We start from the raw sequence: 25805 nt of genomic DNA, 5'->3' as shown, positions 1-25805 counted from the left end.
GCATAGGACACAACTGTATCCTTCATGGCTCCCAAGGCAAAACTCCGGATCGTGTAACCTTTCTCTGCCTCCAACTCAGGATCTTGCTTTTATTTTCCCGAGAGACTGGGCTGTGCACACTGCCCGCCCACAGGTCCTGTGGGTGAGATGTGGCCTCTGACATCAGCCAGTTTTTGTGGGAGCTGTGACCCCTTCCCCCCCCAACCCCCTTGCTCAGATGCTCAGGCACGGAAGGGATGTTTTTAGGAACTCTCCAGGGAGCAGAGGCAATTAACCTCAGCCCCTGCCGCGCTGGCCTCACCCCACCAGTCTGCCTAACACAGGTAGCTCCTGGGGTAGGGTAGGTCCACTGGCATTGGCAGGTTGAACCTGTAGTGGGCGCCTGGGTGCCGCCTGGTCCGGGAAGGAGTATTGAAATTGGAGACGACAATCGCCTGTCCAGTTTCGATGCATGATACAGGATGCTCAGGGCTAGTGCACTGGGATGACTCAGAGGGATGGCATGGGGAGGGAGGTGGGAGGGGGGTTCAGGATGGGGAACACATGTACACCCATGGCGGATTCAAGTCAATGTATGGCAAAACCAAATTAAAAAAAAAAAATGAAATTGGAGCCGACAAATGCCTGGCAGCCCCTGCCTAGAGCAGAGCCAGGCTTGTCTTATGCCAGGAAGTTGGCAGCATAGCAGAAACAATCTATGAAGATGGAACCTGGCTTTGTAACTCAGAAGGTGACTCAAAAGCCCTCTTTGGGAGCTGATGGGCTCCGGGCCTGGTTTAGTCCCCTTGTGCTGTGCTGTGCTTGGCTTAGTTGCTCAGTCGTGTCTGACACCTTGTGACCCCATGGACTGTAGCCCGCCAGGCTCCTCTGTCCATGGGATTCTCCAGGCAAGAACACTGGAGTGGATAGCCATGCCCTCCTCCAGGGCATCTTTCCAACCCAGGGATCGAACCCAGGTCTCCTCCATTGCAGGCAGATTCTTTACAGTCTGATCCACCAGGGAAGCCCAAGAATACTGGAGTGGGGAGCCTATCCCTTCGCCATAGGATCTTCCCAACCCAGGAATCAAACTGGGGTCTCCAGCATTGCAGGTGGATTTTGTACCAGCTGAGCTACCAGAGAAGCCCTCTACTAATTCCCATGAAAGAGTTTCTCTGCTGTTGCTCCTTCCCTATGTGCTCTTTTTAAAACAATGTTTATTTATTTGACTGCACTGAGTCTTAGCTGTGGCATGTGGGATCTAGTTCCCTGACTAGAGATCAAACCTGTGCCCCCTGCATTGGGAGTGCAGAATCTTAGCTACTGGTCCATCAGGGAAGTCCCACTATGTGCTTTTTTTTTCTGAAGTTATCTTTTATTCTAGTTTTAAAGTTGCAGTAAAACACATATAAAGTTTACCATCATAATCATTTTCAAGTATGCAGTTCAGTGGCATTAAGGACGTGGTTGCACAACCGTCACCACCATCCATGACCAAAACTCTTCATCTTGCAGAACTGAAAGGCTGTACCCACTGAACACTAACTCCCCCTTCTTTCCCCTCCCCTAGCCCCAGCGACCATCATTCTGCTTCCTGTCATTGAATTTGACTACTCTAAGAACATCGTATAACTGGAATCTACCGTCTTTTTGTGACTGCTTATTTCACTTAGTGTAATGTCCTCAAGGTTCATCCACACTGTAGCACATGCTGGAATGCCCTTTGTCTTTAAGGCTGAGTAATATTCCATAGTGTATATATGCCACAATTGGTTTATCCATTCATCCATCAGCGGACACTTGAGTCGCTTCCACCTTTTGACTGTCGTGCATAGTGCTGCGGTGAACATGGGTGTTCCCTGTCTACTTTGGGGCTTGCTGCAGACATCAGCAACAGGCCATCCTTGGGGTTTGGTCAGGGATGGGCCCTCTGACTCTGCCCCGGGAGAGTGGGTGGCTCCCCAAGCTTGGCGCCCTGGTGTCTACTTCTACCAAAACTAAGACGTCAGCACTCCTGGCCTCAGCCTGCTACTTGAGGACATTCCGGATTTCCTTCCCCTCTGCCTTTAGAAGAGGGTGCTGTGTTCCTGGTTCTCTCCTGGAACAGGAGAAGAGCAGCAGGGGTGCACCAGGAGCCCGGCATTGGGTATTAGGAGGAAGGGATGGTGAGGCGTTGGGAGGGGACACGGAACCCTTCTGAGACTGGGGTGGCCGACTGACCTCACATGGAGGAGCTGGAGGGCAGGCTGATAATACCAGGGAAGCAACGTGGTTCTGAAATCCCCGTGACTGAGCACAAGCAAGGTCTGCTGCTTGCTCACGCTGGTCCGTGGCAAGAGGCAGGGCCTCTGCTCCACAGGGTTACTCAGGGACCCAGCCTGATGGAGGCTATAGCATCTGGAACCCATGGCCTCCAAGGTCACTGCTGCAGGGGAAGAAGGAGAAGGAGAATTGGAGGCAGAGGTGTCAGGGCCTGAAGGAGGTGGGCGTGTCTGTGTATGTGTGTGTGTGCATATGTGTGTGTGTGCATGCATGTGGGCAAAGAGCAGAGATGAGCTGGCTGGGGGAACCCCATTGCCCTTCCTGGCTTTGCACCACCCAGAGGAAAGATGACTTTGGTGTTCCAGTCATTGATTTGGAGAGTTCCCCCCATCTTCCCTCGGTGGGTGACAAAAGGAAGCTGAAGCAGGTGAAACCCCTGGACCTCGGAGGGAGAGAGAGAAGGACATGAGTTTTGAGGTAGCTTCTTATGACCCTAGACAATCATAGAGATTTTTTTAGGGTCTAGGGAGACTCTGTGGAGCACCAGCAGCTTGGACTGAATACCAGCGAGCCGGGCCTCCTGGCAGTGATGCACAGAGGTGCAGGGTGTTTCTGAGGATGTCCAGGTGAGGGTGTGCAAGTGTGTGCAGGTTGGGAATGTCTTGGCTGATTCTGCAGAGAGAGGGGGGAGCTTGGAGTCACCAGGCTCTGGGATTGAAGGGATGATGTCAAAGATGGGGGCAGAGATTCTGATCCCTGCTGCCACCAATGTGTGAAGGCCTCTTTAAGAGTCTTACCAACCTCTCTGGATCTTGTATTAGATATTTGTCCTCTGAATTGGCCCTGCCTTCTTCTCAGCACTAGATTGAGAGTCATTTAATTTTTCATAAATACCCCCAAGGACTCATGAAACCATATATGGGAGAGGGGCCCTGAGGAGGCCAGTCCGGGCTAGTGATAAGTGGACTTGGATCCGAAGGTCATTGTCATAATGGTCCTTTGATTCTTCCTCCTGCGTCGCCTCCTGGCTGCTCCCCCTTTTCCCCCTTGGGGGCCCAGTCGCATTTCCTACCATCAAGCCGGGAGAGAGGAGGAGCAGAGCCTTAATAAATCAGATCAGTCCACGATCATTACTTGTTATCAATTCATGACAGTTCAGAGGGGAAGCAGGAAGCAAGGGAAAGCTGTTAACTCTATCAAAGGTTAGAATTCCTATAGGATTTATCAGTGACCTCCTGGCCTCAGACCCTAAGTAATTGAATTGGCTATTATGGGAAGAGATTAGAGGATTTTTAAGGGACTGTATCAGCCAGTCCCCTGTTATTCAAGATCCACTGTGTCCTGAGTGCTGTGAATAATACGAAGTGAATAGAAGACGGCCGTCCTTGTCTTCCAGACTTCTGCCACCTAGTGGTAAGCTGGAGTATGTGCTGTGCTGCGCTCAATCAGTCGTGTCCGACTCAGCGACCCCATGGACTGTAGCCGGCCACGGGATTCTCCCAAGAATACTGGAGTGGGTTGCCATGCCCTCCTCTAGGGGATCTTCCCCGCCTAGGGATTGAACCCTGATCTCCCTCATTGCAGGCAGATTCTTTACCATCTCAGCAGGAGAATACCAAAGACCAAATGAATATGAACTTGACTTTCTTCGTAGAGGAATTTTTTTTCTTCTTTTTCGGTCTGGCTGGCTAACGTACTGTTTGTGAATGCTCTCCTTTTTTGCTGTCTCTCCCTGATCTTCGGGGCAGCCCTGTGGACTGGGCAGGGCAGCCATGTCATCCTATTTTACAGTGAGGAAGGAGAGGCTGTGTGGGGCTGGGACCAGAACCCAGATCTAACTTCTGGCCCCAGTGTCCATTTATTATATCCCATTGACTGGCTGATGGTAGCACAGCTGGGGATACTGAGTCTTGCTTGGGGTCTGTTCCTGTCACTGTGTCTGGTACATCATTTAGGAGCTGTTTGTTGAACGACTGTTGCCCATTTACACATGAAGTAGGTTTTTCTCCACTATGGTGAGGTCATTTAGTAGTTCTGCATCGTTATTCCTATATGTTTGGTGGACATATAACTGCATTTCCTACAGAATAATTAGGAATTTTAGGCCCCTTTACCTGAGTGGAGACTTAGGTCAAGTATAAAAAGCAATAGACTTGGTCCAAAGAGCAGGCTTGATGGTGTGGTTCAGTTGTTTCTTAGCCAGGTGACTGTGGATGAGACCAGAACCTCTTTGAGCCTCAGCCTTCCCCTGTGTAAAATGGGCGTGTAATATCTGCTCTGACAACATCCCTGGGTTTTGAGAATGAAATGAGATCCTGGCTGTGGGCTTGTTATGTGCACTGTTAAAACACGGTGCAGATAATAGCGTTTCTCATCTGTCTCTCTCAGCCTGGACACTGTGAAGCTACTCTCCTTTTTCTGCCCAGGGCCAGCGTTGGCTGGTTCTCCATCCCTCGCCTGCCTCTTTGGGCCCTGCTACGGATGCCCCCAAACCTAGGACTCCTTTGTTTCAGACCTTGGAGTCCTGGCTTCTCCAGGCGGCCACAGTTTCTGCCTCATTCCCCGGGGGAGCCGGGAGGTGGAGGAGAGGATCTCGTCACCATGGCAACCAGAGAGGCCGAGCCGCACCCCCGCGGGGGGTCTGAGCCTGTTCTCAGCAGCGGGGGTGGAGCCAGAACCTAGCGCTCGGGCTAAGCGGCCCGCACCTTGGGAACCAGCTGTCGGGGCCCCTCTCTGCTCTGTCTTCCTGTTGCTCCTTTGCGCGGCTAGTGCCCGGGCACCAGGCCTGCCTGGAGGCCCAGGGGTGAGGAGGAAGCCATCCTGCGGTCCAGGCAGCTGCTGCAGGCCGAGGCTGAGTACTTCCCACCCCCCTACCCCCCACAACCGGCGTGTGACTGGGTCAGGGGCTGCCCCCTGTGCCTGCCCAGGGTAAAGCCCTGTCTGTGCACCTCCATCGCCTCTTCACCAGCAATCCTTCCAGTCCTTCAGGGCTTAAGTCAAACCGTGCCTCTTACAAATCACCTTTCCTGTACTTGTTAGACAGCCTGGCTGATGGCTTCCTGGGGCTGTTTTGGAGTTGAGTTTCATTTGACTTTAGGGGCTGTGACCTCGGGGTCCTCTTCTGAAACTGGTGATTCTCAACTTTACAATGCATTAGAATCACCTGGGGAGCTTTTAACAGCCCTGCTGCCCTGGCCACCCCTCACCAATTTAATATGGATCTCTGGGTTGGGAGCCAGACACCAGACTTACCAGGGAATTCCAGTGTGTAGAAAAGGTTGGAACTGGTGTCTTGAAGTTCAAATTTTATTTTATTTTTTATATATATTTTTTAATTTTGGCTGCACTGGGCAACTTGCAAAATCTTAATTTACTGACCACAGATCGAACCTGTGCCACAGTAGTGAAAGCGCCGAGTCCTAACCACTGGACCACCAGGGAATTCCCAAGTTCAAATTTTAAACACTCCCATGGCCTCTGACGCCTTGCTTGATGCTAAGCTTACTGAATGCAGGCTGACCAATGAACAGTTGGGTCTACTGATGAAGCAAAGCCTGCTGGAGCCTAGCGCAGTTGTATGTTTTCAAAGCTCTGATTTGCTCTTTGTTTTTTTTTGTTTTTGTTTTTTGAGGACTAGGAGATCCCCGAGGGCCCTTATTACTCAGCAAGAAGACTGGGGTAGCGAGGATAATAGTTACTTTTTAATTTAGCACCTGTCAAGAACCAGGTGCCTTGCCTTGCATTTATTTTTTCATGTTGTTGTTGTTTAGTTGCTAAGTGGTATCTGACTCTTTTTCGACCCCACGGGCCACCAGGCTCCTCTGTCCATGGGATTTCCCAGGCAAGAATACTGGAGTGGGTTACCCTTTCCTTCTCCAGGGAATCTTCCTGACCCAGGGATCAAACCCACGTCTTCTGAATTGCACGCAGCTCCTTTACCATTGAGCCACCAGGGAAGCCCCTTATTTTTTCATGCTACATGCTAGGTTGCTTTAGTTGTGTCCAGCTCTTTGCACCCCTATGGACTGTAGCCCACCAGGCTCCTAGCTCCATGGGATTCTCCAGGCAAGAATACTGGAATGGGTTGCCATGCCCTCTTCCAGGGGATCTTTCTGAACCAGGGATAGAACCAGTGTCTCTTGTTTGGCCTGCATTGGCAGGCAGGTTCTTTACCACTAGTGCCACCTGGGAAGCCCTATTTTTTCATGGGAACCCCGCAAAAACCTCTTGAGGTATAGGCATTGTCTGTTATCCCTGTTTCAGAGATGAAGAAACTGAGGCTCTGGAAAGTCAAGTAGCTTGACCAAGGTTACATGGCTTTTAAGTGACAATACTGGGATTGGAACCTGAGTCTGACTCAAAGCCCATGCCCTTGACTACTGTCCTGTCCTGGCTCCCAGCTCCCTCTTCCATCAGTTGTAGAGCAGGAGGTGCTGAGAATGAGGCGACTTGACCTGTGGGAAAGATGCTGGTCTCAGAAGGCCTCACCTTGGTGCCATGCCACCTCTGAGGGGACTCCCAGTGGATTTCTGGGGTCATCTGGGGTCATGGGGCCCTGAAGGTGTCCAGCCTGCTCTCCTGTGCCTTCAGCTGACCTCTACTAAGGATTGTTCTGCCCAGATGCTGTCCAAGTTCTTTCACCCCCATGTCCCACAACCAGCCTGGGACATGGCACTGCTATTCTTGTTTCAAAGATGAGAAACTGAAGCTCAGAGAGAGGCCAGAGCCGACTAGCTGATGATCCGCAGAGCAGTTTTCTGGGTTCTGTGGCCACTCAGCTCCAGACTCTGAGTCTCCCTTAGCTGTCTTGGTTTCCACCAGATTGTGGGGGGTGGGGAGGGCAAGGTTCATAGCCCCGTGTACCCTCAGCTGTGTGAAGGAGATGAGGCCACCGTCAGCCTCAGAACCGGCCCCACTTGTCGGGGATGTCCTGGCTTGCTGGGAAGGTGGGGGAGTTTGAGGATTTGGGGGGAAATGATCTCCTGGATGGGGGGCATGGCAACCCACTCCTCTGTCCAGGAGAACCCCATGGACAGAGGAGCTTGGCAGGCTCTAGTCCATAGAGTCACAAGATTGGCCATGACTGAAGTGACTGAGTGCGCATGCGCGGCAGCTCTGTGTACCTCCTGGGGGAGGGGCTAACATCGGGAAAGCACCTGCGGGTGGTTTCACAGCAGGATCATCACCAGCCTGAATCCACTGCCCGGCATCCAGGGGAGGTCTGAGAAGCGGGCTGAACCATTTACTGGGAGCTAGTGACAGGAATGGGTTTCCTTGGTGGCTCAGCGGCAAAGAATCTGCCCGCAATGCGGGCTTGATCCCTGGGTCGAGAAGAACCCCTGGAGGAGGAAATGACAAACCACTCCAGTATTCTTGCCTGGAGAATCCCATGGACAGAGGAGCCTGACGGGCTACCGTCTTTGGGAGTGAGACACGACTTAGCAACTCAACAACAGTGACAGGAATGGCCAATTGGAAGGACTCGAGTGGTACAGGAGAAGGGATTCCAGGACCTTGGCTTCAGCTGCACCAGCCTGTTCATCAGTGCCCCGAGCACAGGACCAGGGCGTGGTCCTGCCCCGTCTTTGAAGCTCTGTCCCCTCAGGGAACGGCTTCTTCCTTCCCCTCTTCTCTCAGTTCTGTCAAGGTGCCCCCAGACCCTTTGCCAGCTGGCCCTCTCCCTCAGGCTTTGACACAGGTTGTTTCTTCCCTTCATGGGTCCTGAGAGCAACCTGCCCAGGTGGTTTATTTATTGATTTTTTTCTATTTGTACAGGTCGTTCCTATTATAATGGTTGAAGCACAGGTCCTGGAGTCACACTAGTGGTATTCAGGCTGGTTCTCCACTTAACAGCCTTTTAAACTGTGGGCAACTGACTTAACCCCCTATGCTTTCACTTCCTTGATTATAAATGAGAATCATAATGGTACTACTTAATTTGTTTTTTAATTTTTTTAAATTAAAAACAAATTTTTTTAATTTATTCAACTATGCCGGGTCTTAGTTGCAGCACGCAGGCTCTTTGTTGCAGCATGCGGGGAACCTGGGCACCATCCATCAAGAGCTTGGCATCTTAACCACTGGACCACCTGGGAAGTCCCTTAAAAATCTTTTTAAAGCGCACCAGTGTTAAGCATGCTGGTGGTGGTCTAGTTGCTAAGTCGTGTCTGACTCTTGTGACCCCATGGACTGTAGCCTGTCAGACTTCTCTGTCCATGGAATTATCCCGGCAAGAACACTGGAGTGGGTTGCATGCCCTACTCCAGGGGATCTTCCCCACCCAGGGATCAAACCTGCGTCTCCTGCATTGCAGGTGGATTCTTTACCGCTGAGCCACCAGGGAAGCCCAATGTTAAGCATACAGTTTAATGTGAACTCTTACATACTTCTACTCATGTACCCCACCCAGATCAAGATGTAGAACGTTTCCAGTAACCTGGAATGTTCCCTCATGCTCCTTCCCAGTCAATACCTGCTGCCTCCCTCGGCCCACCCCCAGGTAGCCTCTCCTGTGAACTTTCATCAGTTTGTTTTCCTGCTGCTGAACTTCATAGGAATAGAATCATGCAGTGTGTGCTTCTTTGTGTCTGGATTCTTTTGCTCAACATATTGTTTGTAAGATTCGTCTATCATAGAGTTGCTCTGAAGGTGAAAGGAGGTGGGTGCACAGCACAGGGCCTGGCAAGGCACGGATGGCAGTGAGCATGCTAGAACCACCCTGCAAGGTCGGGAAGGGGGGATGGAGTCTGTGCCCCTGGCCCTGTTACCGCCTGACACAGTGAGTGGCATACGGAGACTTATTTTTGGCTGCGCCAGGTATGAGTTCGGCACACGGGATCTTTGATCTTTGTTGCTGCAGTACTCGAGATTTTTAGTTGCGGCATTCGAACTCTTAATTGCAGCATGTAGGATCTAGTTCCCTGACCAGGGATCGAACCTGGGCCCCCTGCTTTGGGAGCACAGTCTTAGCCACTGGCCCACAAGGAAAGTCTCTACATACAGAGACTTTTGATGCTCTCTGAAGATGTTTGATGCTGCTTTAGTGGGAAGCATGGTCAGGCCTGAGCTTCCCTCTGCTGTCTCCAAAGGTTTCCCCACCCCCACTCCCATTGTCAGTTCTAAGGCAGAAAATGAGTTTATCAGCCTTCGTCCCTCTCCTGATGGTAGGGAAGGACAATTCCACACCTGGAACTCAGCTTTATAATGCACCCACAGGTTCTTAGAGTGTCCAAGAGGAGATTGGAAAGATCCCTCAAACTGCCCTCAGCATCTCTTTTGGGGGTCAGGATACCAGGATAGATTCTTGGCGGTGTCCATCAGTCACTGGACATTCTCAGGGGAAGGTTGTAAATAGCTTGACACCTGTGTGCCTCCAGCCATCTGGGTGCCCCTTCCTCCCCTTTGTGTCTACTAGAGCTGGAAGTGGTAGAAGTGAGAGCTGGTCATTGGGTTTGAACCTACCGCCTCTGGCCACCTCTTCATATTACCCAAAAGGAGCATGTCTGAGATGATCTGACACTGGTTGCTTCATATCCTGGCATCTGGCAGAGGCTCCATCACAGGGCTGAAATAGGTAACTCTGTGATCACATGTGGTCCCAGTCTGGGTGATTCTTAGGCAATCTGGAGGTCACAGGATGCTGCCTGCATTGTTACTCCACAGAGGAACATATGCATCAGGAGGAATTATCTAAAGTTAGCGATGCTCAGCAACAATGTGCCTGGTGAGACCCCACTGCGGATAATGGTCCAAATCAACTGTCCCCACTGGGTCCTACCTAACGCTTAGCTCACAAGGCCCTCGGTGTGCTGGTCTGTGCCCACTTCTCCAGCTCTATCTGCCCCTCATTCCCTCTGCTCACTCAGTTTTCCAGCCAGGCCAGGCTATTTATAGTCCCCCTAAGGGGCCCTGCTGTTTCACACTTTGTGCCTTTGCCAAGCTTCTTCTCGTTGCCTAGAACTCTGCTCCTGTCCCCCATCTGCCTGGCAAGCACCCACACATCTTTCGAGATTCAATTAATTATATTAATAATAGCAGCTAAGATTTATTGGGTGCTTACTATGTGCTAAGTGCTTTGCCTGTGTTATCCAGCTTAATCCTCAAAGTAGCCGTATGTGCTCCATCTCTGCGTCATCCTCTTTCACAGCCATTGGTTTAACCAATATCCATTTGTAAGTGGCTACCTCTGAGCACAGAGCAGTTAGGAAGTGATGGAGCCCAGATTGGAGTCGCAGCTTTGTGAACCCAGGGTTCTTGTTCTTAGCCACAGTGATCAACTACCTTCCTTGGAGTATCACCCAAGTCCATCCAGCCACTCCCTTATCCATCCTGTTTCTTCCTCCCACCTCTCTGCCTTGCCTGTGAGGTGCTTCTGTCATAGCATCTAGGAGGTTTTCCTGCTTATTGGACTGTCTTCCTCTTCTAGACTGTAAGGATTTCACTTAAGACTGTGTTCATTTTAATTGGCAGGAAATCCAATATATAGGGGCTTGTAGTTCCTGTTTAGCAAGAAATGAGGTAGGCTGTTTCTAGTGTGGCTCATAGCTCAGTGAAAGTGAAAGTAGCTCAGTAGCATCAGGGAAATGTCTATGTTCTTTCTTGATTATTTCCTCAAGGCAGCAGAATGGCCACTGTAGCTCCAGACATCACATCTGAGTTCAAGGTGAAAAGTCCCTTTTTAATTGTTAAAGCAAAGGCTTTGCCAAAGGACTTCCCTAACATCTCATTGACCAGAACTATGTCAAATGGCCACTCCTGGTTGTAAGAGAGGCAGAGAAAGGATTATTTTGCCTGGGACTGGGTTCATTGTCACTTCATATAAAACTAGCATAAGGGAAGAAGAGAAGCTAGACACTGGGTAGAAGACAAGCAGTGTCTGCTAGTAGCCTAGAGAACAGAGACTGTGAATTAATAATAATTTCTCCCAAGTGCTCAGAATCTGAATGCTTTATAATTGTTCTGTGTTGACGGAGAAGGCAATGGCAACCCACTCCAGTACTCTTGCCTGGAAAATCCCACGGACAGAGGAGCCTGGTGGACTGCAGTCCATGGGGTCCTGAAGAGTCGGACACGACTGAGCGACTTCACTTTCACTTTTCACTTTCATGCACTGGAGAAGGAGATGGCAACCCACTCCAGTGTTCCTGCCTGGAGAATCCCAGGGACGGGGGAGCCTGGTTGGCTGCCGTCCATGGGGTCGCACAGAGTTGGACATGATTGAAGCACAGAGTCGGACGTGATTGAAGCGACTTAGCAGCAGCAGCAGCAGCAAGGATTTTGAAGAAAAGCTTCAAACTAACTTTTTTAAAACTAATTTCTAAATTTACTGAGCTAAGTAAACTTGTTACTAATGAAGTGATATAAGTTGATACTAACAGATACATTATTTCAGGAAAAAGGCATCAGGTTATAAAAACATAAAAATATGTGAAAGGAGGACTGAAAATATACTATATGAGTCTGGCAAATAAACTTAAAAAAAAAAAACAACTTGGGAAATTTTGGCAACATTGGCACAAAGTTGAATCATGGATTCTCACTCAGATGCATGTGCCAACCAAGACTCACTCATTCCATAATAAAAACTCTGCAACCCCCCCCCAAAAAAATTGTTCTGTGTTGTTGCCTTTCAGGCAACATGCAGATATAAGCATATAAACTTTTTTTTTTTTCCAAATACTTTGGCCATCTGATGTGAAAAGCCAACTCATTGGAAGAGACCCCGATGCTGGGAAGGATCGAGGGCAGGAGGAGAAGAGGGCGACAGAGGATGAGATGGTTGGGTGACATCATCGACTCAAAGGACATGAGTTTAAGCAAACTCCGGGAGATGGTGAAGGACAGGGAAGGCTGGTGTGCTGCAGTCCATGGAGTCGCAAAGAGTCAGACATGACTGGGCAAGTGAACAACAACATACTGTACATACTATTGTTAATTTCTTTTTTTACTTAATAAGATGATGTAAATCATCCATATAATTTTAAATGACTACACAGTAGTTCATCTTGATGAAATACCATAATTTACTCAATAATTCCCTATAATTAATCATTCAGCTTGTTTTTAATGTCACAATCATAAACAGCCCTGTGATTAACAATCTTATAACTTTATTTTATGCACATTTACAATTAATTTCTTAGTACACAGTCTTAGATTATGCTGGGTTAAAATCTGTACCAGGACTTTCTGGGGCGGTCCAGGGATTAGGAATCCATCTTCCAGTGCAGGGGACTTGGGTTCAATCCCTGGTTGGAGAACTAAGATCCCACATGCCATGGGGCAACTAAGCCCTCACACCTCAAGTAAGTCCATCCTGTACAACTGGAGAATCTCATGCACCACAACGAAGACCCAGTGCAGAAAAGAAAAACAAAAACTGTACCAACTATTAGAGCTTTTGATACCAAACTGACCCCAGAAAAGTTGTGCCAGTTGTACATATCCTCCAAGAAATTCTAAGAATGCCTGTTCCCGTACAAGTTTGGGTATTTTCCTTGCTGATTTGATAGGAAAATTGCAAAATATAGAAGTTTGCATTTTCTTTGGTTACAATTGAGGTTACATTTAACATATATATATATATATATATACACACACACACACACACATATTACACACTGGGCACTTGTAGTTCTTTTAATTTTCTGTTCACTTCTCTAACTCATTTAGCAAGTTGAGTTTTTCTCATTGGATTGCAAAAGCACTTTCTATATGAAGGAGACAAGGAGTTTCATAGGAGAAGGGTTCATACTGAGCTGTATTTGAAGGCTAAATAGGACTTTGATGGGTGGACAAGTGGTGAAGAGGGGGTTCTAGGTATAGGAACAGCATGGGCAAAGGTTCAGAGGTAGGAAACAATGAGTGTGTTAGGGCACTGTGTTAATTTCATAGGGCTACCATTAGAAAAAATTATCCCAAACTTGGTGACTTAAAAACAACAGAAATTTAGTTGCTCAGAGTCTGGAGGCCAGAGTCCAAAATCCAGGTGTTGGCTGGGCCATGCTCCCTGCCAAGGGACTAAGCTGGGAAGAATCCTTGCTTGCCTCTTCCAACTGGTGGTTCCAGGCATCCCCTGACTTCTGGCTGCATAACTCCGATCTCTGCTTCCGTTTTCACATGACCTTCTGTGTGTCTGTGTCTTCTCCCTGCTGTTACCTACAAGGACACATCATCTGATTCAGATCCGTCTTAGTCTAGAGGGCTTCCCCAGTGGCTCAGCGGTAAAGAATCCACCTGCAATGCAGGAGACACGGGTTCGATCACCAGGTCGGGAAGATCTCTTGGAGGAGGGCATGGTAACCCACTCTAGTGTTCTTGCCTGGAGAATCCCATGGACAGAGGAGCCTGGCGGGCTTACAGTCCATAGGGTCGCAAAGAATCAGACATGATGGAAGCAACTTACCATGCATTCACGCAGTTAGTCTAGGATCATCTTTTCTAGGGATCCTTAACTTAATTACATGTACAAAGAACTTTTTCCTAAATAAGGTCACATTTATGAGTGCCAAGGTTAGGATTTGGATATATATACAGGGGCTTACAGGGACATACCTAGAAAATATCTGATATTACAGAACAGCAGAATATGACTCTGTAAAGGAAGAGTCAAATGATGACCATGAAAGGCCTTTTGCTGTGCAGTTTGGCTTGTGCCCTTGAAGTGAATGGGGAACTGTTGAATTTTGAATCATCAGATTTGTAGTCTGGCACTCACAGGGAAAGAGTGTTGGTATTGTCCTTGTAAGAGTTGATGAAGATGGGAAAAAGGATGGGGAATGGGGATATCTCAGGGTGTAGGATATGAACAGGAAGAGGGAGGAATCTGGAATGACTCCTTGGTTTCCAATTTGAATAATCTAGCACATTAACTTCAGGAAAAGGTTGGGTTTGAATTTCCTGGGGGTGGAGATGTGCAGGAAACAATCAAAGAGATGGGTCTGTAGCCCAGACCTCTCCCTAGAATATAAACAAAATTTGGGAGAGGGGAGTAAAGGAAGTGACAGAAGCCTGGGGAACACCAATTTCTCCCCCTCATTTTCTTGTGAAAAATTTCAAGCCTACCTAAAAGTTTAAAGTATCTTATAGTGAACACCCATGGGCCCACCATCTGGAGTCTATAATTATCATTTTTCTCCATTTGCTTTATCACACATCTATCCATCCCTCTTGAACATCATCAATGCATCTTGTTTTGTGTGTATTTCAGGGTAAGTTGCAAACATTAGGTACGTTTCACTTTGACACCTTAACATGCAAATCAATCACTAGAGTTCAATATTTAGTGAAACACACAAATCTTAAGTGTACTATTTGATGAAGTCGATGAATGCATCACTGTATACCCACATATCCCTGTCAAGATACATTTCCATCTCCCTAGAAAATTCCCTGTGCTCCTTCCAGTCAACTCCTGTCCCCACCTGACCCCTACAAGCAACCGTTATTTTCATTTTTTTTTTTTCAAGCATAAATTAGTTTTGTCTGTTCTAGAACTTCATGTAAGTGGAGCCATACAAGATGTGTTCCTTTGTATCTGGCTTCTTTCACTTAGCATAATGCCTGTAAAGAGTCATTTTTTTGTGTCTCAGTAGCTTGTCCCTTTTATTGCTGAGTGAAAGTCGCTCAGTCATGTCTGACTCTCTGCGACCGCATGGAATTCTCCAGGCCAGAATACTGGAGTGGGTAGCCTTTCCCTTCTCCAGGGGATCTTCCCAACCCTGGGATCAAACTCAGGTCTCCCGCATTGCAGGCAGATTCTTTACCAGCTGAGCCACAGGGAAGCCTTTATTGCTGAACAGTATTCTATTATAAAGATGTGTGGTTTAGTCACTAAGTTGAGTCTGACTCTTTGGGACACCATGGACTGTTGCCTGCCAGGCTCCTCTGTCCATGGGATTTCCCAGTCAAGAATGCTGAAGTGGGTTGCCACCTCCTTCTCCAGAGGATCTTCCCGACCCAGGGATCAAACCCATGTCTCCTGTGTTGGCAGGCAGATTCTTTACTACTGAGCCATCAGGGAAGCCTGTAAAGATGTGTAGGAATAACAATTTGGGGGAATTCCCTGATGGTCCAGTGTTTAGGACTCTGCACTTCCACTGCAGGGGGCATGGATTCAATCTTTGGTTGGGGAACAAAGATCCCACAAGCCAAAGGTGCGGCCAAAAAAAAAAAAAAAGAAAAGAAGAGGAATTTTTTAAGGGGTGGACAGAGAAAGAGGATTCTACCAAGGATACTAGAAGGAACAGTGAAGGCAGTAGGAAAAGCACCCAGAGAGAATGTCAAGGAAAACCATCTGGATCAGTTATAATTAGGTTTGACTACATATAACATAAAAACTAAATAACAGTGACTTAAATAACAGGCATGTTTCTTCTCTCAAGTAGAAGAAGTCCAGAGATAGACAGTCCTGGGGTGGTATATTGGCTCACTGTGCCATCACTGGCCTAGGCTCCTAGCTTTGTGCTCAGCTATATTCAGTACTGGCTTTTATCCTCAAGGTCACCTCGTGGTTCAGTATGGCTGCTGGAGCTCCAGCCTTCCTATCTGCTTTCCAAACTGGTAACAGAAGGAGGAAGCATGGAGAGAGGGGAAAAATACATTCTAGCTGAAACAATCTCAGAAACTTTCCTCAAAGTTCTACACATATCCACTTAATACTCGTCGGCCGGAACTTCATCACATACCCTGTACCACTAGGCAGAGCAGCCACTGAGCACATTGCCACTCCAAAGATAGTAAGATTTCTGATACTAGGAGGGGAAATGGATATTGGCTGTCAGTAGCATCTTCTACCTTCTCTCTCTCTCTCTTTTTTACAGTATTTATTTATTTTGCACCAGATCTTAGTGGTGGCACACGGGATCTCTGATCTTCATTGCAGCTTGCAGGATCTTTAGTTGTGGCATGCGAACTCTTAGTTGCAGCATGTGGGATCTAGTTCCCTGACCAGGGATGGAACTTGGGCCCCCTGCATTGGGAGTGCAGAGTCTTAGCCATTGGACTACCAGGGAAATCCCCTTCTCCCTCTTTTGACACCTTGTGGCCTAGCCATGTCCACTCAGCCTTCCTATCTGAGGACCTATGCAGACTGAAGGCTGTGCTTGGCAGATTTACATCCTCCAAGTTCCTAGGGCTCCTTCCTTCTCGAAGGGGTGGTGTCTCTATCTTTTCTATAGGTCCTTCTTTTCTGGTAGGAGTTTCCAGGGTCTCTGGCTGGCTTTCTGGGCTGTCGGGGTCTCCTGGAGTGTGAAATGAAAGGGGCAGTATCCAGGAGAATTTGCAGAGAGCTCTACGGACATTCTCTTCCACCCCTGGGCATCCCCGTTGCTGTGGCTGGGACTCTCCCCTTGCCTCTTTGGTCAGCGTCCCCTGACAAGCAGGGCTTCTTCTCCAATCCTTGTACTGATGGAAAGAGATTCCTCTAGAAAGTAATGAGATTCAGAAGGGGAAAGATGGCATTTGGAGACAGACAGACTTGGGTTGAGATCCTTTCTGCGCAAAGCTTTCTGAGACTCAGAGACTCTGTCTGTGACCTGGGGGTAGTGAGAGCAGCTTCACCGACGTGGCTGGGCTGAGCTGTGGTCCACGGCCCCCTCTCTGATAAGGATGAATTGGGCACACATCGGGGAAGCTGGCAGCAAACTTCCCACCCTGTCATGACCCAGGTAGTTCCAGACTGTGCAGTGGAGTTCGGCCTCACCACCCTCCCTGTGGCCCTTCTACCCTTGCCCTGGGGAAATGTCCTGAGAGTGAAGGCCCTGGTCCTGTGACCCCTGGGAATTGGTCCAGCGTAGAGAAGAATCAGGGCGGCCTGCTGGAGCCTGAACTGTTGGCCAGAGCAGGGTTCACCGTAGCTCACACCCCTGACCTTGACTCCAGGCACTAACAGGGCAGCCTGGAGCCTCCTGGAGGACAGACGGGGGCCTGTGGCCTTTCATTCCCTTCTGCTTCTCCAGAGTGAGTAGGTCTCACCAAACAGCCAGGCCCCTTCACAGTGCCAGACTCTGGCAGGCTGAATGCTGTGGCTTTTCTTCCTCCTTCTCGGCCCCTGGAAACAGCAGAATTCCTGCATGCCCCCATCAGTGGGTCCCATTTCCTGCGTGCAGGGCACACATATCTTGGCAGCTGGGTCGCTAGGCCCTCTGGTTCTTCATGTGCACATGTCCTGGGGAAAAAAATAATAATAGCTCACGGCCCTGACAGCTTAATGGGCCGACGGCACAGGAGAGGAAGTCAGCAGGAACAGGTGCAGTGAGGCCGTGGCGGGGCGGGCGGCAGCCTCAGCTGCCAAAGGGCCAGATTGGAGTGAGTGTGGCCGTGGCCGGGCGCCCTGGTGACCCGTTGACACCATTCTCAGGCTGCCGGCTGCCCCGGGGGCCGGCATGTTGTGACCGTGCAGAAGCCAGGGCCCCCGCCGAGAAGTTGGCTCAAGCCTTGGACCCGAGCAGCACAGTGCATTCCTCTGCCCAGTCACCCTCTGCACATGTTCCCAAGGCCCCACCGCATGTCGGCCATGAGTGCTGGGCCCTCGGCGAGGGCTGACACCCAGTCCCCACCCCAGGGGTTCAGGGACAGATGGGCAGGATCACCAGGGGCGCTGGAAGGCCCCACGCTGTAGGAGTTCCGGCCTGGGACACCAGGGAGGGCACCCTGGAGGAGGCGATGTCCGAGCGGGTGATGGGACAGACCCCGCCAGGGGTGGGGGTGGAGCAGGGTCCCGCAAGCCGCTGCAGGTGAGACCCCCCCCCCCCACCGATGGAGTCGGGTGGAGGACTTTTTGAGGTGCTGTCCTGTCCCTGCTGCCCCATGGACCCGGCCTGCTGTCCGCGGGAGGGTGTGTCTGTGCGTGGGCTCTGGCCTCCGAGTGGCGCTGGCAGCGCCAGCAGGGTTAATGGCAGCTTGACTTCCCTACGGCCTTCTCTGCCCTCCTTCTCCGAAGGAAGCCTCCGTGGAAATTATAGAAATAAGTGCCGGCTTTTGAGGACTCTGCTGTTCCCCCAGGTCCCTGCCAGGCCCGGCTGCCTTCTCGCCCACGTTCTGCCAGCCTTGGGCTCCGACCTGCGCGGAGCCTTGTTCAGAGGGGCGAGGGCTCCCTCGGGGGCCCTTCCTCAGCCCCCCACCCCCCCGAACCCGGCCCTGCTCCCCAGCAGCCAGGGATGGGGCTCCGTGTACAATGGTCCCCAAGGAGGAGGGGCGCAGGAAGTGACATCGCTCGGCCCGCCCCCACCTCCCTGCTCCCTATAAAAAGCAAAATGGTGACTCAGAGGGGAGAGTTGGAAGCGTCCTGCCTCCTGCTCCCACTGTTAATTTTTAGACTTGGAATTAGGCAGGAGGCAAAGGAAACAGCAGCTCGAAGTACGCGACTGACATGTTATTAAGCGGGTGGCAACCACGGAGCCGCCCCCCCTGGACTCCCCGCGGCCCCTGAACCGCAGCGCGCCGTGCCTGCCGGCGCCCCGGGCCACGCAGTCCTGCCCGGGCCGGGCGTGGATGGTGGGGCCGGGGCCATGGCAGCCGGGGGCCGCCGCCGCCGCCCACTGCGCTACCAGTCCCTGGCAGCCCTGGTGGAGGACTCTCAGTGGCCTTTCTTGTTCCTTGTCTCAGACTTCAGCTACGGGGCGGACGACTACGACGCAGAGGGGAATGAGGAGCAGAAGGGGCCCCCGGAGGGCTCGGAGACCATGCCGTACATCGACGAGTCGCCCACCATGTCGCCGCAGCTCAGCGCCCGGAGCCAGGGCGGCGGGGACAGCATCTCCCCCACCCCACCCGAGGGGCTGGCACCTGGGGTAGGTACCCCTGCTTTTCCTTACAGGTTGGGGAAGAGGAGGTTTTGAGGGGAGGTGGGGTAGGCAGGCATGGGTGCCATGGGCCAGGCTCTGCCTGGGGTGCTCCTGGGGTGCTGGACTTGGGAAACTGGGGCCTGGCCATTCTTGGTGCCCTTGGGCATCTCATTCTGGCCCTGGGCGCTCAGACTAGCCCTCCACCATCACCCCTCGCCTCCCGCTGCCACCTGCTGCTCTCTGTGCCACCCCTGCACATGTCCCTGCCTCTCTACCAGCCGTCTGCTTCCCCCTGCCTCCTGGGCCCTTCACCTCCTCTTTCAACCTTCTCTCTGAGCTCCTCTCTAGCAGGATGGGGCCTCGTGGAGGGAACAGGCTCTCCTCTCTGGGCCCGGGCCGGGCACTGGCTGCATACAGGACCTAAAGTCTGTAAAGGGCACAAACGCCGGCTCAGCAAACCGAAGCTGGCCTGGGTGCCAGCTGTGGGTGCAGGGCGGTGAGCAGCCTCTGTAGTATTCCCTGAGGACCCCGGCCCCGTCCAGCCCTCCTCTGCTGACTCTGGAAGGAGATGAGCCCTCATGGTGTCCTCCTTCCCTCTTGTCCACTGGTGAGAGCTCTGCTCCAGAGAGAAGCATTTCACGAGCAGTACTGAGGATGGGCTCTGAGACAGGCCCGGGGATAAGACATGTAGAGGTTTGCAATCCTGGTAGTTAATGCTGTTCATGGCCACGGGGACCAGCTCTGTCTGGACCCAGCTTGTGCGCGTGTCTGATACACAAGAGAAGTGAGACAGAGCGGTTCCTGGGGGCTGTTCTTCTGAAATTGGGAAGAATCAAAACCATTTCTTCTTCTGCCCAGGGGGGCTTGGATTGCTCGGTCCTACTTGGTAGGGGGCCTGTCCAGCTGTGTTTTGTAGGGGGTCCCCTTTCTTCCCTCTAATACCTTTGAGGAGCAGTTGCCGAGATGCCGGGAGATACTTGTTTATCTCCTTCAGGGCCCAGTGCTCCTCGTCCCAGCCGGGAGGCTGCCTGGACTCTACCATTTCTTGAGAAACCCCTGCTTCCCTTCCTCCCAACCTCCTCGGCCACCCTCCACCCCTGCGGAGAGCTCTCACCCCCTCTTCACACACCAGGGTGGCTGTTATAGCCTTTGGCAACAAGGGCCTTGGCAACCAGCTTCCCATTTGGGGGAAGCCACATTGTTGCCATGGCAACAGAGGCCTAGGCAGAGCTTCTCAGCTGCCAGGCAGTACAGGTTTGGAAAGGGGTGGTCGCGGGCGGGGGGAAGGGGGGAGGAGGAGCTGATGGGCAAGGGTGTTGGTCAGGCTCAGGCCCCCCACAGCCGGCATTCTGGTATGTTGTCCTGTGGTTCTAAGGAAGGGTGGCAGGTGAGAGACAGCCATCGCGGACCTGCAGGGCCGGATTTGTTACTGATGGAGGAGAGGGTGCTCTGGGACCTGAACTGACTCCAAGCAGGGGAAGCAAGCTGAAAACTCCTGCTTTCCGACACTTTAGGTCTCTGACCACATCAGGGCTTAGAGACATCCCGGGGAGTATCCAGCACTGCCCCTGTGAGCAGGCACAGAAAGATTCACTGCAGGACTCAACCCAGCACCAGGAATGCTGGCTGAGAGCTGAGAACTTGTGGCCAGATTAGAACCTCTTGCTGGAGAGAGAAAAGCCATTTCCTTTCCCCTCTCTGCCTTCCTCCTTACTTCCTGTCTTGTCTCCTTCCCTTTTCACATGACCACCTTGCAGGAATGCTTGTCCATCAGCTTTTAGATGCCCTGGTGAAAGGTACTCAGGTGCTTTCTCTAGTGAAACAGATCCCAGGTGTGACAAGGAGATGCCCCTGCCTGGAGCCCTGGGGCTTCAGGGCAAGGACTTCCTTTGCTACAGTACTGCTCACTTTGCTTGGTGACTCACAAGAGAAAAACTGGGTTTGAGAACTAAAATCCAAGAGATGCTACAGTGAAAACTGACCAAAGTGCTTGGGAACCCCAGGATTAACTTTTGCACCATTGGCTAGAAGTGATACAAGATAGGGTTGGGGAGCATTAATCCAACTTGGAGATCCCAACTGAAGATTCCAGCCCCATGCACCCCACTGCCTGCCTACCTTCTCTCCTGAGTTGCCTTTCTGCCCTTTCTGCTGTGCCACTGGCCCCATCTAGTGGACACAGAAAGTATTGCTGTTTATAATGGGGCGCTGGAGAGTTGACACACTTCTTCCTGAGTACTTAGGAACTGTTTCAGCATTAAAAAAAAGAAAAGAAAAGAAAGAGAGAGAAAGCCAAGGTTTCTGCTGCTTGGCTCTGCTCATTTGGCCAGGCAGGTCCCCTCCCTGCCAGGCTTCCTGTTGGGGCGTTGGGAACAAGGGGACTTTTGGACCAAATCAGATGATTGTTCTAGACATTCAGAGATAGGGCCTCTGGCAGCTGGGCATTCCACAGCCAAACATGCAGCCGACTTGTTCCTGGAAGCCCAAGGAACAAGTCTTTGCATTAGAGTTCTCCAGAGAAACAGAACCTTTAGGATACAGAGGAAGAAGAATTGATGTATTAAAAGGAACTGGCTCACTAGATCATGGAGGCTGAGAAGTTCCAAGTTCTGCAGCCAGCAAGCCGGAGGCCCAGGTGAACTGATGGAATAGTTAGTTACAGTCCAAGTCCAGGAGAGTTGATGGTGGAAGTTCTAGTCCATATTGAGTCCAAAGGCAGGAAAAAATCTATGTCCCAGCTAGAAGACAGGCAGAGAGTGAATTCTCCCTTGTGCACGCATGCGCAGTCACTCAGTCATGTCTGACTCTTTGCAAACCCATGGACTGCAGCCCACCAGACTCCTCTGTCCATGGAATTTTCCAGGCAAGAATACTGGAGTAGGTTGCCATTTCCTCTCCAGAGATCTTCCCCACCCAGGGATCGAACCTGCATCTCCTGCATTGGCAGGCGGATTCTCTCCCACTGAGCCACCTTGAAGTGAATTCTCCCTTATGTCACCCTTTTGGGCTATCTGGACCCTCAACGAATTAGGTGAGGCCCATCCACATTGGAGAGGGCAAACTGCTTTATTCAGTCAACTGTTTCAAGCGTTAATCTCACCCAGAAACACCCTCACAGACACACCCAGAATAATGTTCAGCCAAATGTTTGGGCACCTGTAGCCCTGTCAGCTTGGTTCATAAAACCAGCCCTCATGGTCTGACTCTCCCAGCAGCTCAGAGAATGGCAGGGCCATGAGCTTTGGATAGACGAACTTGTGCTGCTGTCTAGCAGTGGGACCTTAAACCAGTGTCATAACCCCTCTGACCCTCAGTTTCCTCATGTCTAAATAGGACTAAATACCTTAAGGGTTGTTGAGAGGACTGAGATAGCCCCGGTGAGGCTTGTAGAACTGGGCCTGGTGTGCTGTGGGTCCTCAGTTCTTGGTGACGACGGCCCACAAGACTCTCCTCACCAGCCTCAAGAGGAGTGAGGACCCGGTCTAATGAGTGTTTGCTGGACAATGACTCACTCTGCTTTTGCAATCTCCTTTTTGGGGTTGGGTCTGTCCTAGCAGGTGCAGGAGCCCGGATGAAACTGAGTCTCTGGTGTCGGCAGGACACATGCTCCTCACTCCCCCCCAGCCCGCCCCTGCAGCCTCACTCTGCTTCCTGCCGTAGACGTGCCCCAGTGTGCAGCCCAGTGCCCGGCGGCGTTTCTTTCCCCGAACCCGGGCTAAGCACAGCGCCCCCTGGTGGCTCCGTTCAGCAGAGGGCCGGCTTTCACCCTGGGAGGGAGGGGCGGGGCTCGCTCTCGGTGACAAGGGGGTTAAGTGTTTCTCCGCCAGGACCCTGGTCTTACAGGAAAGCGTGCGCCCTGTAAACCATGGACTCCTCTGATTCCCCTCTCGGGAGGCACACTGCAAAGGGGCCACAAGGCGGAGAGACGATCTGGGTGTTGTTTCAGTGCCACCACTTTCTAGCTGTGTGACCTAAGGGCTGTCACTCACCCTCTCTGAGCTCCAGTTTGCTCATCTGTAAAGTGAAGACACTGAGAATTTCCCTTCTCTTGACCTCACACAGCTGTCAGGAAGCTCCCATAAGGTGGTGCCAGGTGGAGCACTTTGTAAAGTCTGCAAGTGTTAGGACTGCACGAGCTGTTGAATTGACGGGTTCAGGCTCCAGAGGGCAGGATAATTTAAAGATGGGTGGGGGAGAATTGAGATAATCACCATTGTCATCCTTCTCATCCCTCCCCCTCCCCCAACACCCTCTCTACCCCACAGCTACTTACCCTGCGCCTTCTACATGGGTTGTCTTGTGTAAGGCTCACCACAGCCCTATGTGGGCTTCCCTGGTGGCGCAGATGGTAAAGAATCTGCCTGCAATGTGAGAGACCCAGGTTCAGATCCCTGGGTCAGGACGATCCCCTGGAGAAGGGAATGGCAACCCACTGCAGTATTCTTGCCTGGAGAATTCCACGGACAGAGGAGCCTGGAGGGGTACAGTCCATGGGGTCACAAAGAGTTGGACACGGCTGAGCAACTAACCCAACAACACTAGGTGGTAGGTGCAATGATCATCATTTTTACTGCTGAGGAAATGGAAGATCAGAGAGGTGACATAATTGCCCAAGACCAGCCAGAGGAGCCAAAGATGTACTTAAACTTGGGTCTTTCTCTTTTTTTATTTTTGGCCCATGATGGCATGTGGGATCTTAGTTCCTTGACCAGGGATCAAATCTGAGCCCCCTGCACTGGAAGCTCAGTCGTAACCACGGGACCACCAGGAAGTCCCTAAATGTGGGTTTTTCTGACGCTGGAGTCTATGCAGTGCTGCCGGGTCCACTCAGACCCCACCTCCCCGTGAAGCTTTCCCAGCCCATGGCTGAGCCCTCTGCTGTTTGGGGAGTGTGCACAGTTACTTGAGGAGCACGTCTGCCCTGTGACATCAAGAGCTCTGATCCCAAATCATCTCTGTGGACCCTATCAGTGACTCCTGGCCGCCTAGGGGTATTCACCCAGTGTTGTAGAATTGAACCAACCAACCAGCACCAGGATGGCCGGGGAGCCGGGAGGTTAGGTGGATGCAGTCTCAGGGGACAAAGCTGGGATGAATCGCTGCTCCCTCTTCCCTTCCTGGTCTGTTTGGAGGCTTGTAGTTCAGGATTTGAGGTTGCAGGACAAGGAGCTTCCTTCTAGGTGAAAGGAGAAGCCACGTGGAGAGCTGGGAGCCTCTGAGCTGGCTTCCCAGTCTGCTCCCTTTGGACGGTGTTTGAGGCCTGGGTTGGGAGGCTTTGGGGCTGTCCCTGATGTTTACATCTCTCAGGGGTTTCCAGCTGCAGATAAAACCAGGCATTGCTCCTCAAGTTACCAACCTCCTGCCTCAGCAGCCTTGCTCCTCACGGCTCCTTTCTGGATCTTTGGTCCCCGCTGCAAAGAGAAGGAGCCTGCCTGGCCCTGCTACGTGCCGGGTGCCCGGCTGCATTGCCACCCAGCCCTCCAGCTGCTGGAGGAGCCCCCATTTCATAGATGAGGGATCTATGGCTCAGGCAGTTGCTTGGCTTATCCGAGTCAAGGAGGATGTAAATCGGAAGTGGGGAGACACAGTGCCTTGGCTGTGGCCCTCAGCCCCTCCACAGCTGGCCTTCCCTGGGCTCTCTGGCTCATCGCCGCCCCACGCCCCCCACATCTGGGTGGGACTTGGGCTTCCCTGGTCTGCCACACCTGGCCAACCTGGAGCACCCTGTAGCGCTCACGGCCTGTCTGGGGCCTCCCTCTCCCTGCCAGTGTGCTGAGATCATGGCTCATTAACATGCTTCACACTCACTAGTAAGGCTGCTTCCAAAGCAGACTGTATTCGGTGAGGGTCGGCTCACCTCCTGCAGATCCCAGGACGGTGGATAGGAGAGTGAGCCCAGCCAGACCCATCCTCTGCCCTTGAAGCTCTGGAGTCTTTGGGGGTGGGGTAGGGAGGCCAACAGATGTGAAATTGCCCCAAGAATGCCTTCACTTTGAGACGTTTGGCCATATAGTTGAGCTGCCAAGGGGCAGAGGCTGGATGGCCTCTGGGCTCTACCAGGGCACAGAAGGGCAGGGAATATCCCTGCAGCAGGCTGGATCTTACCCACGGACTCTCTTTTCCATCATCATCACCTGGTTCCCCCGGCTTCCCAGGTGGCACTAGTGGTAAAGAATCCACCAGGAGATGCGGGTTCGATCCCTGGGTCGGGCAGATTCCCTGGAGAAGGAAATGGCAACCCACTCCAGGATTCTTGCCTGGAAAATCCCATGGACAGAGGAGCCTGGGGACAGATAGTCCATGGGGTCATAAAGAGTCAGACAGTTGAGTGACCTAGCACATCATGCACGCACGCACCTGGTTCCTCCACTAGTGGGTGCTGGCGCTTTCTTTCCACCATGATGCTCTGATGATGCTCTCGTACAGGGGTCCCCAACCTCCAGGATCTAGTAACCTGATAACCTGTGGTAGAGCTAGTGTAATAATAATTGGAATAAAGGGCATAATAAATGTAAAGTATCTGAATCATGCCCAAGCCATCTCCCCCGACCTGAGTCCATGGAAAAGTTATCTTCCATGAAACTGGTCCCTGGTACCAAAAAGGTTGGGGACCACCGCTCCTGTGGACTTTCCTCCCACAGGGTTATGAGCTGGTTGCTTCTGTCTGGAAGGCAACACAGGTTCCTCCCACCCTCCTGCCTGTGTGACAGAAAGAAGAGAAACACTTGCATAGCCATTACAGAAGGCTGGGCCCTGTTGTTGCACTTCATAAATACTGCC

The 25805-nt window shown here is 51.5% G+C and overlaps 1 protein-coding gene across 2 annotated transcripts in view; it reads left to right on the top strand.

The window, feature by feature from the left end:
- Positions 1–25805, top strand: part of ABR (ABR activator of RhoGEF and GTPase) — a 189155-nt gene that overhangs the window by 70711 nt on the left and 92639 nt on the right. For both annotated transcript variants that reach the window (XM_043478756.1, XM_043478761.1), the window contains exon 2: positions 18847–19031. In XM_043478756.1, the coding sequence (XP_043334691.1) occupies positions 18847–19031 (185 nt within the window). The remainder of the gene's footprint in view (positions 1–18846; positions 19032–25805) is intronic.

Source organism: Cervus canadensis, chromosome 1, assembly GCF_019320065.1.
Source record: "Cervus canadensis isolate Bull #8, Minnesota chromosome 1, ASM1932006v1, whole genome shotgun sequence".
NCBI lineage: Eukaryota > Metazoa > Chordata > Mammalia > Artiodactyla > Cervidae > Cervus > Cervus canadensis.
This window is presented reverse-complemented; position numbering and strand designations above follow the sequence as displayed.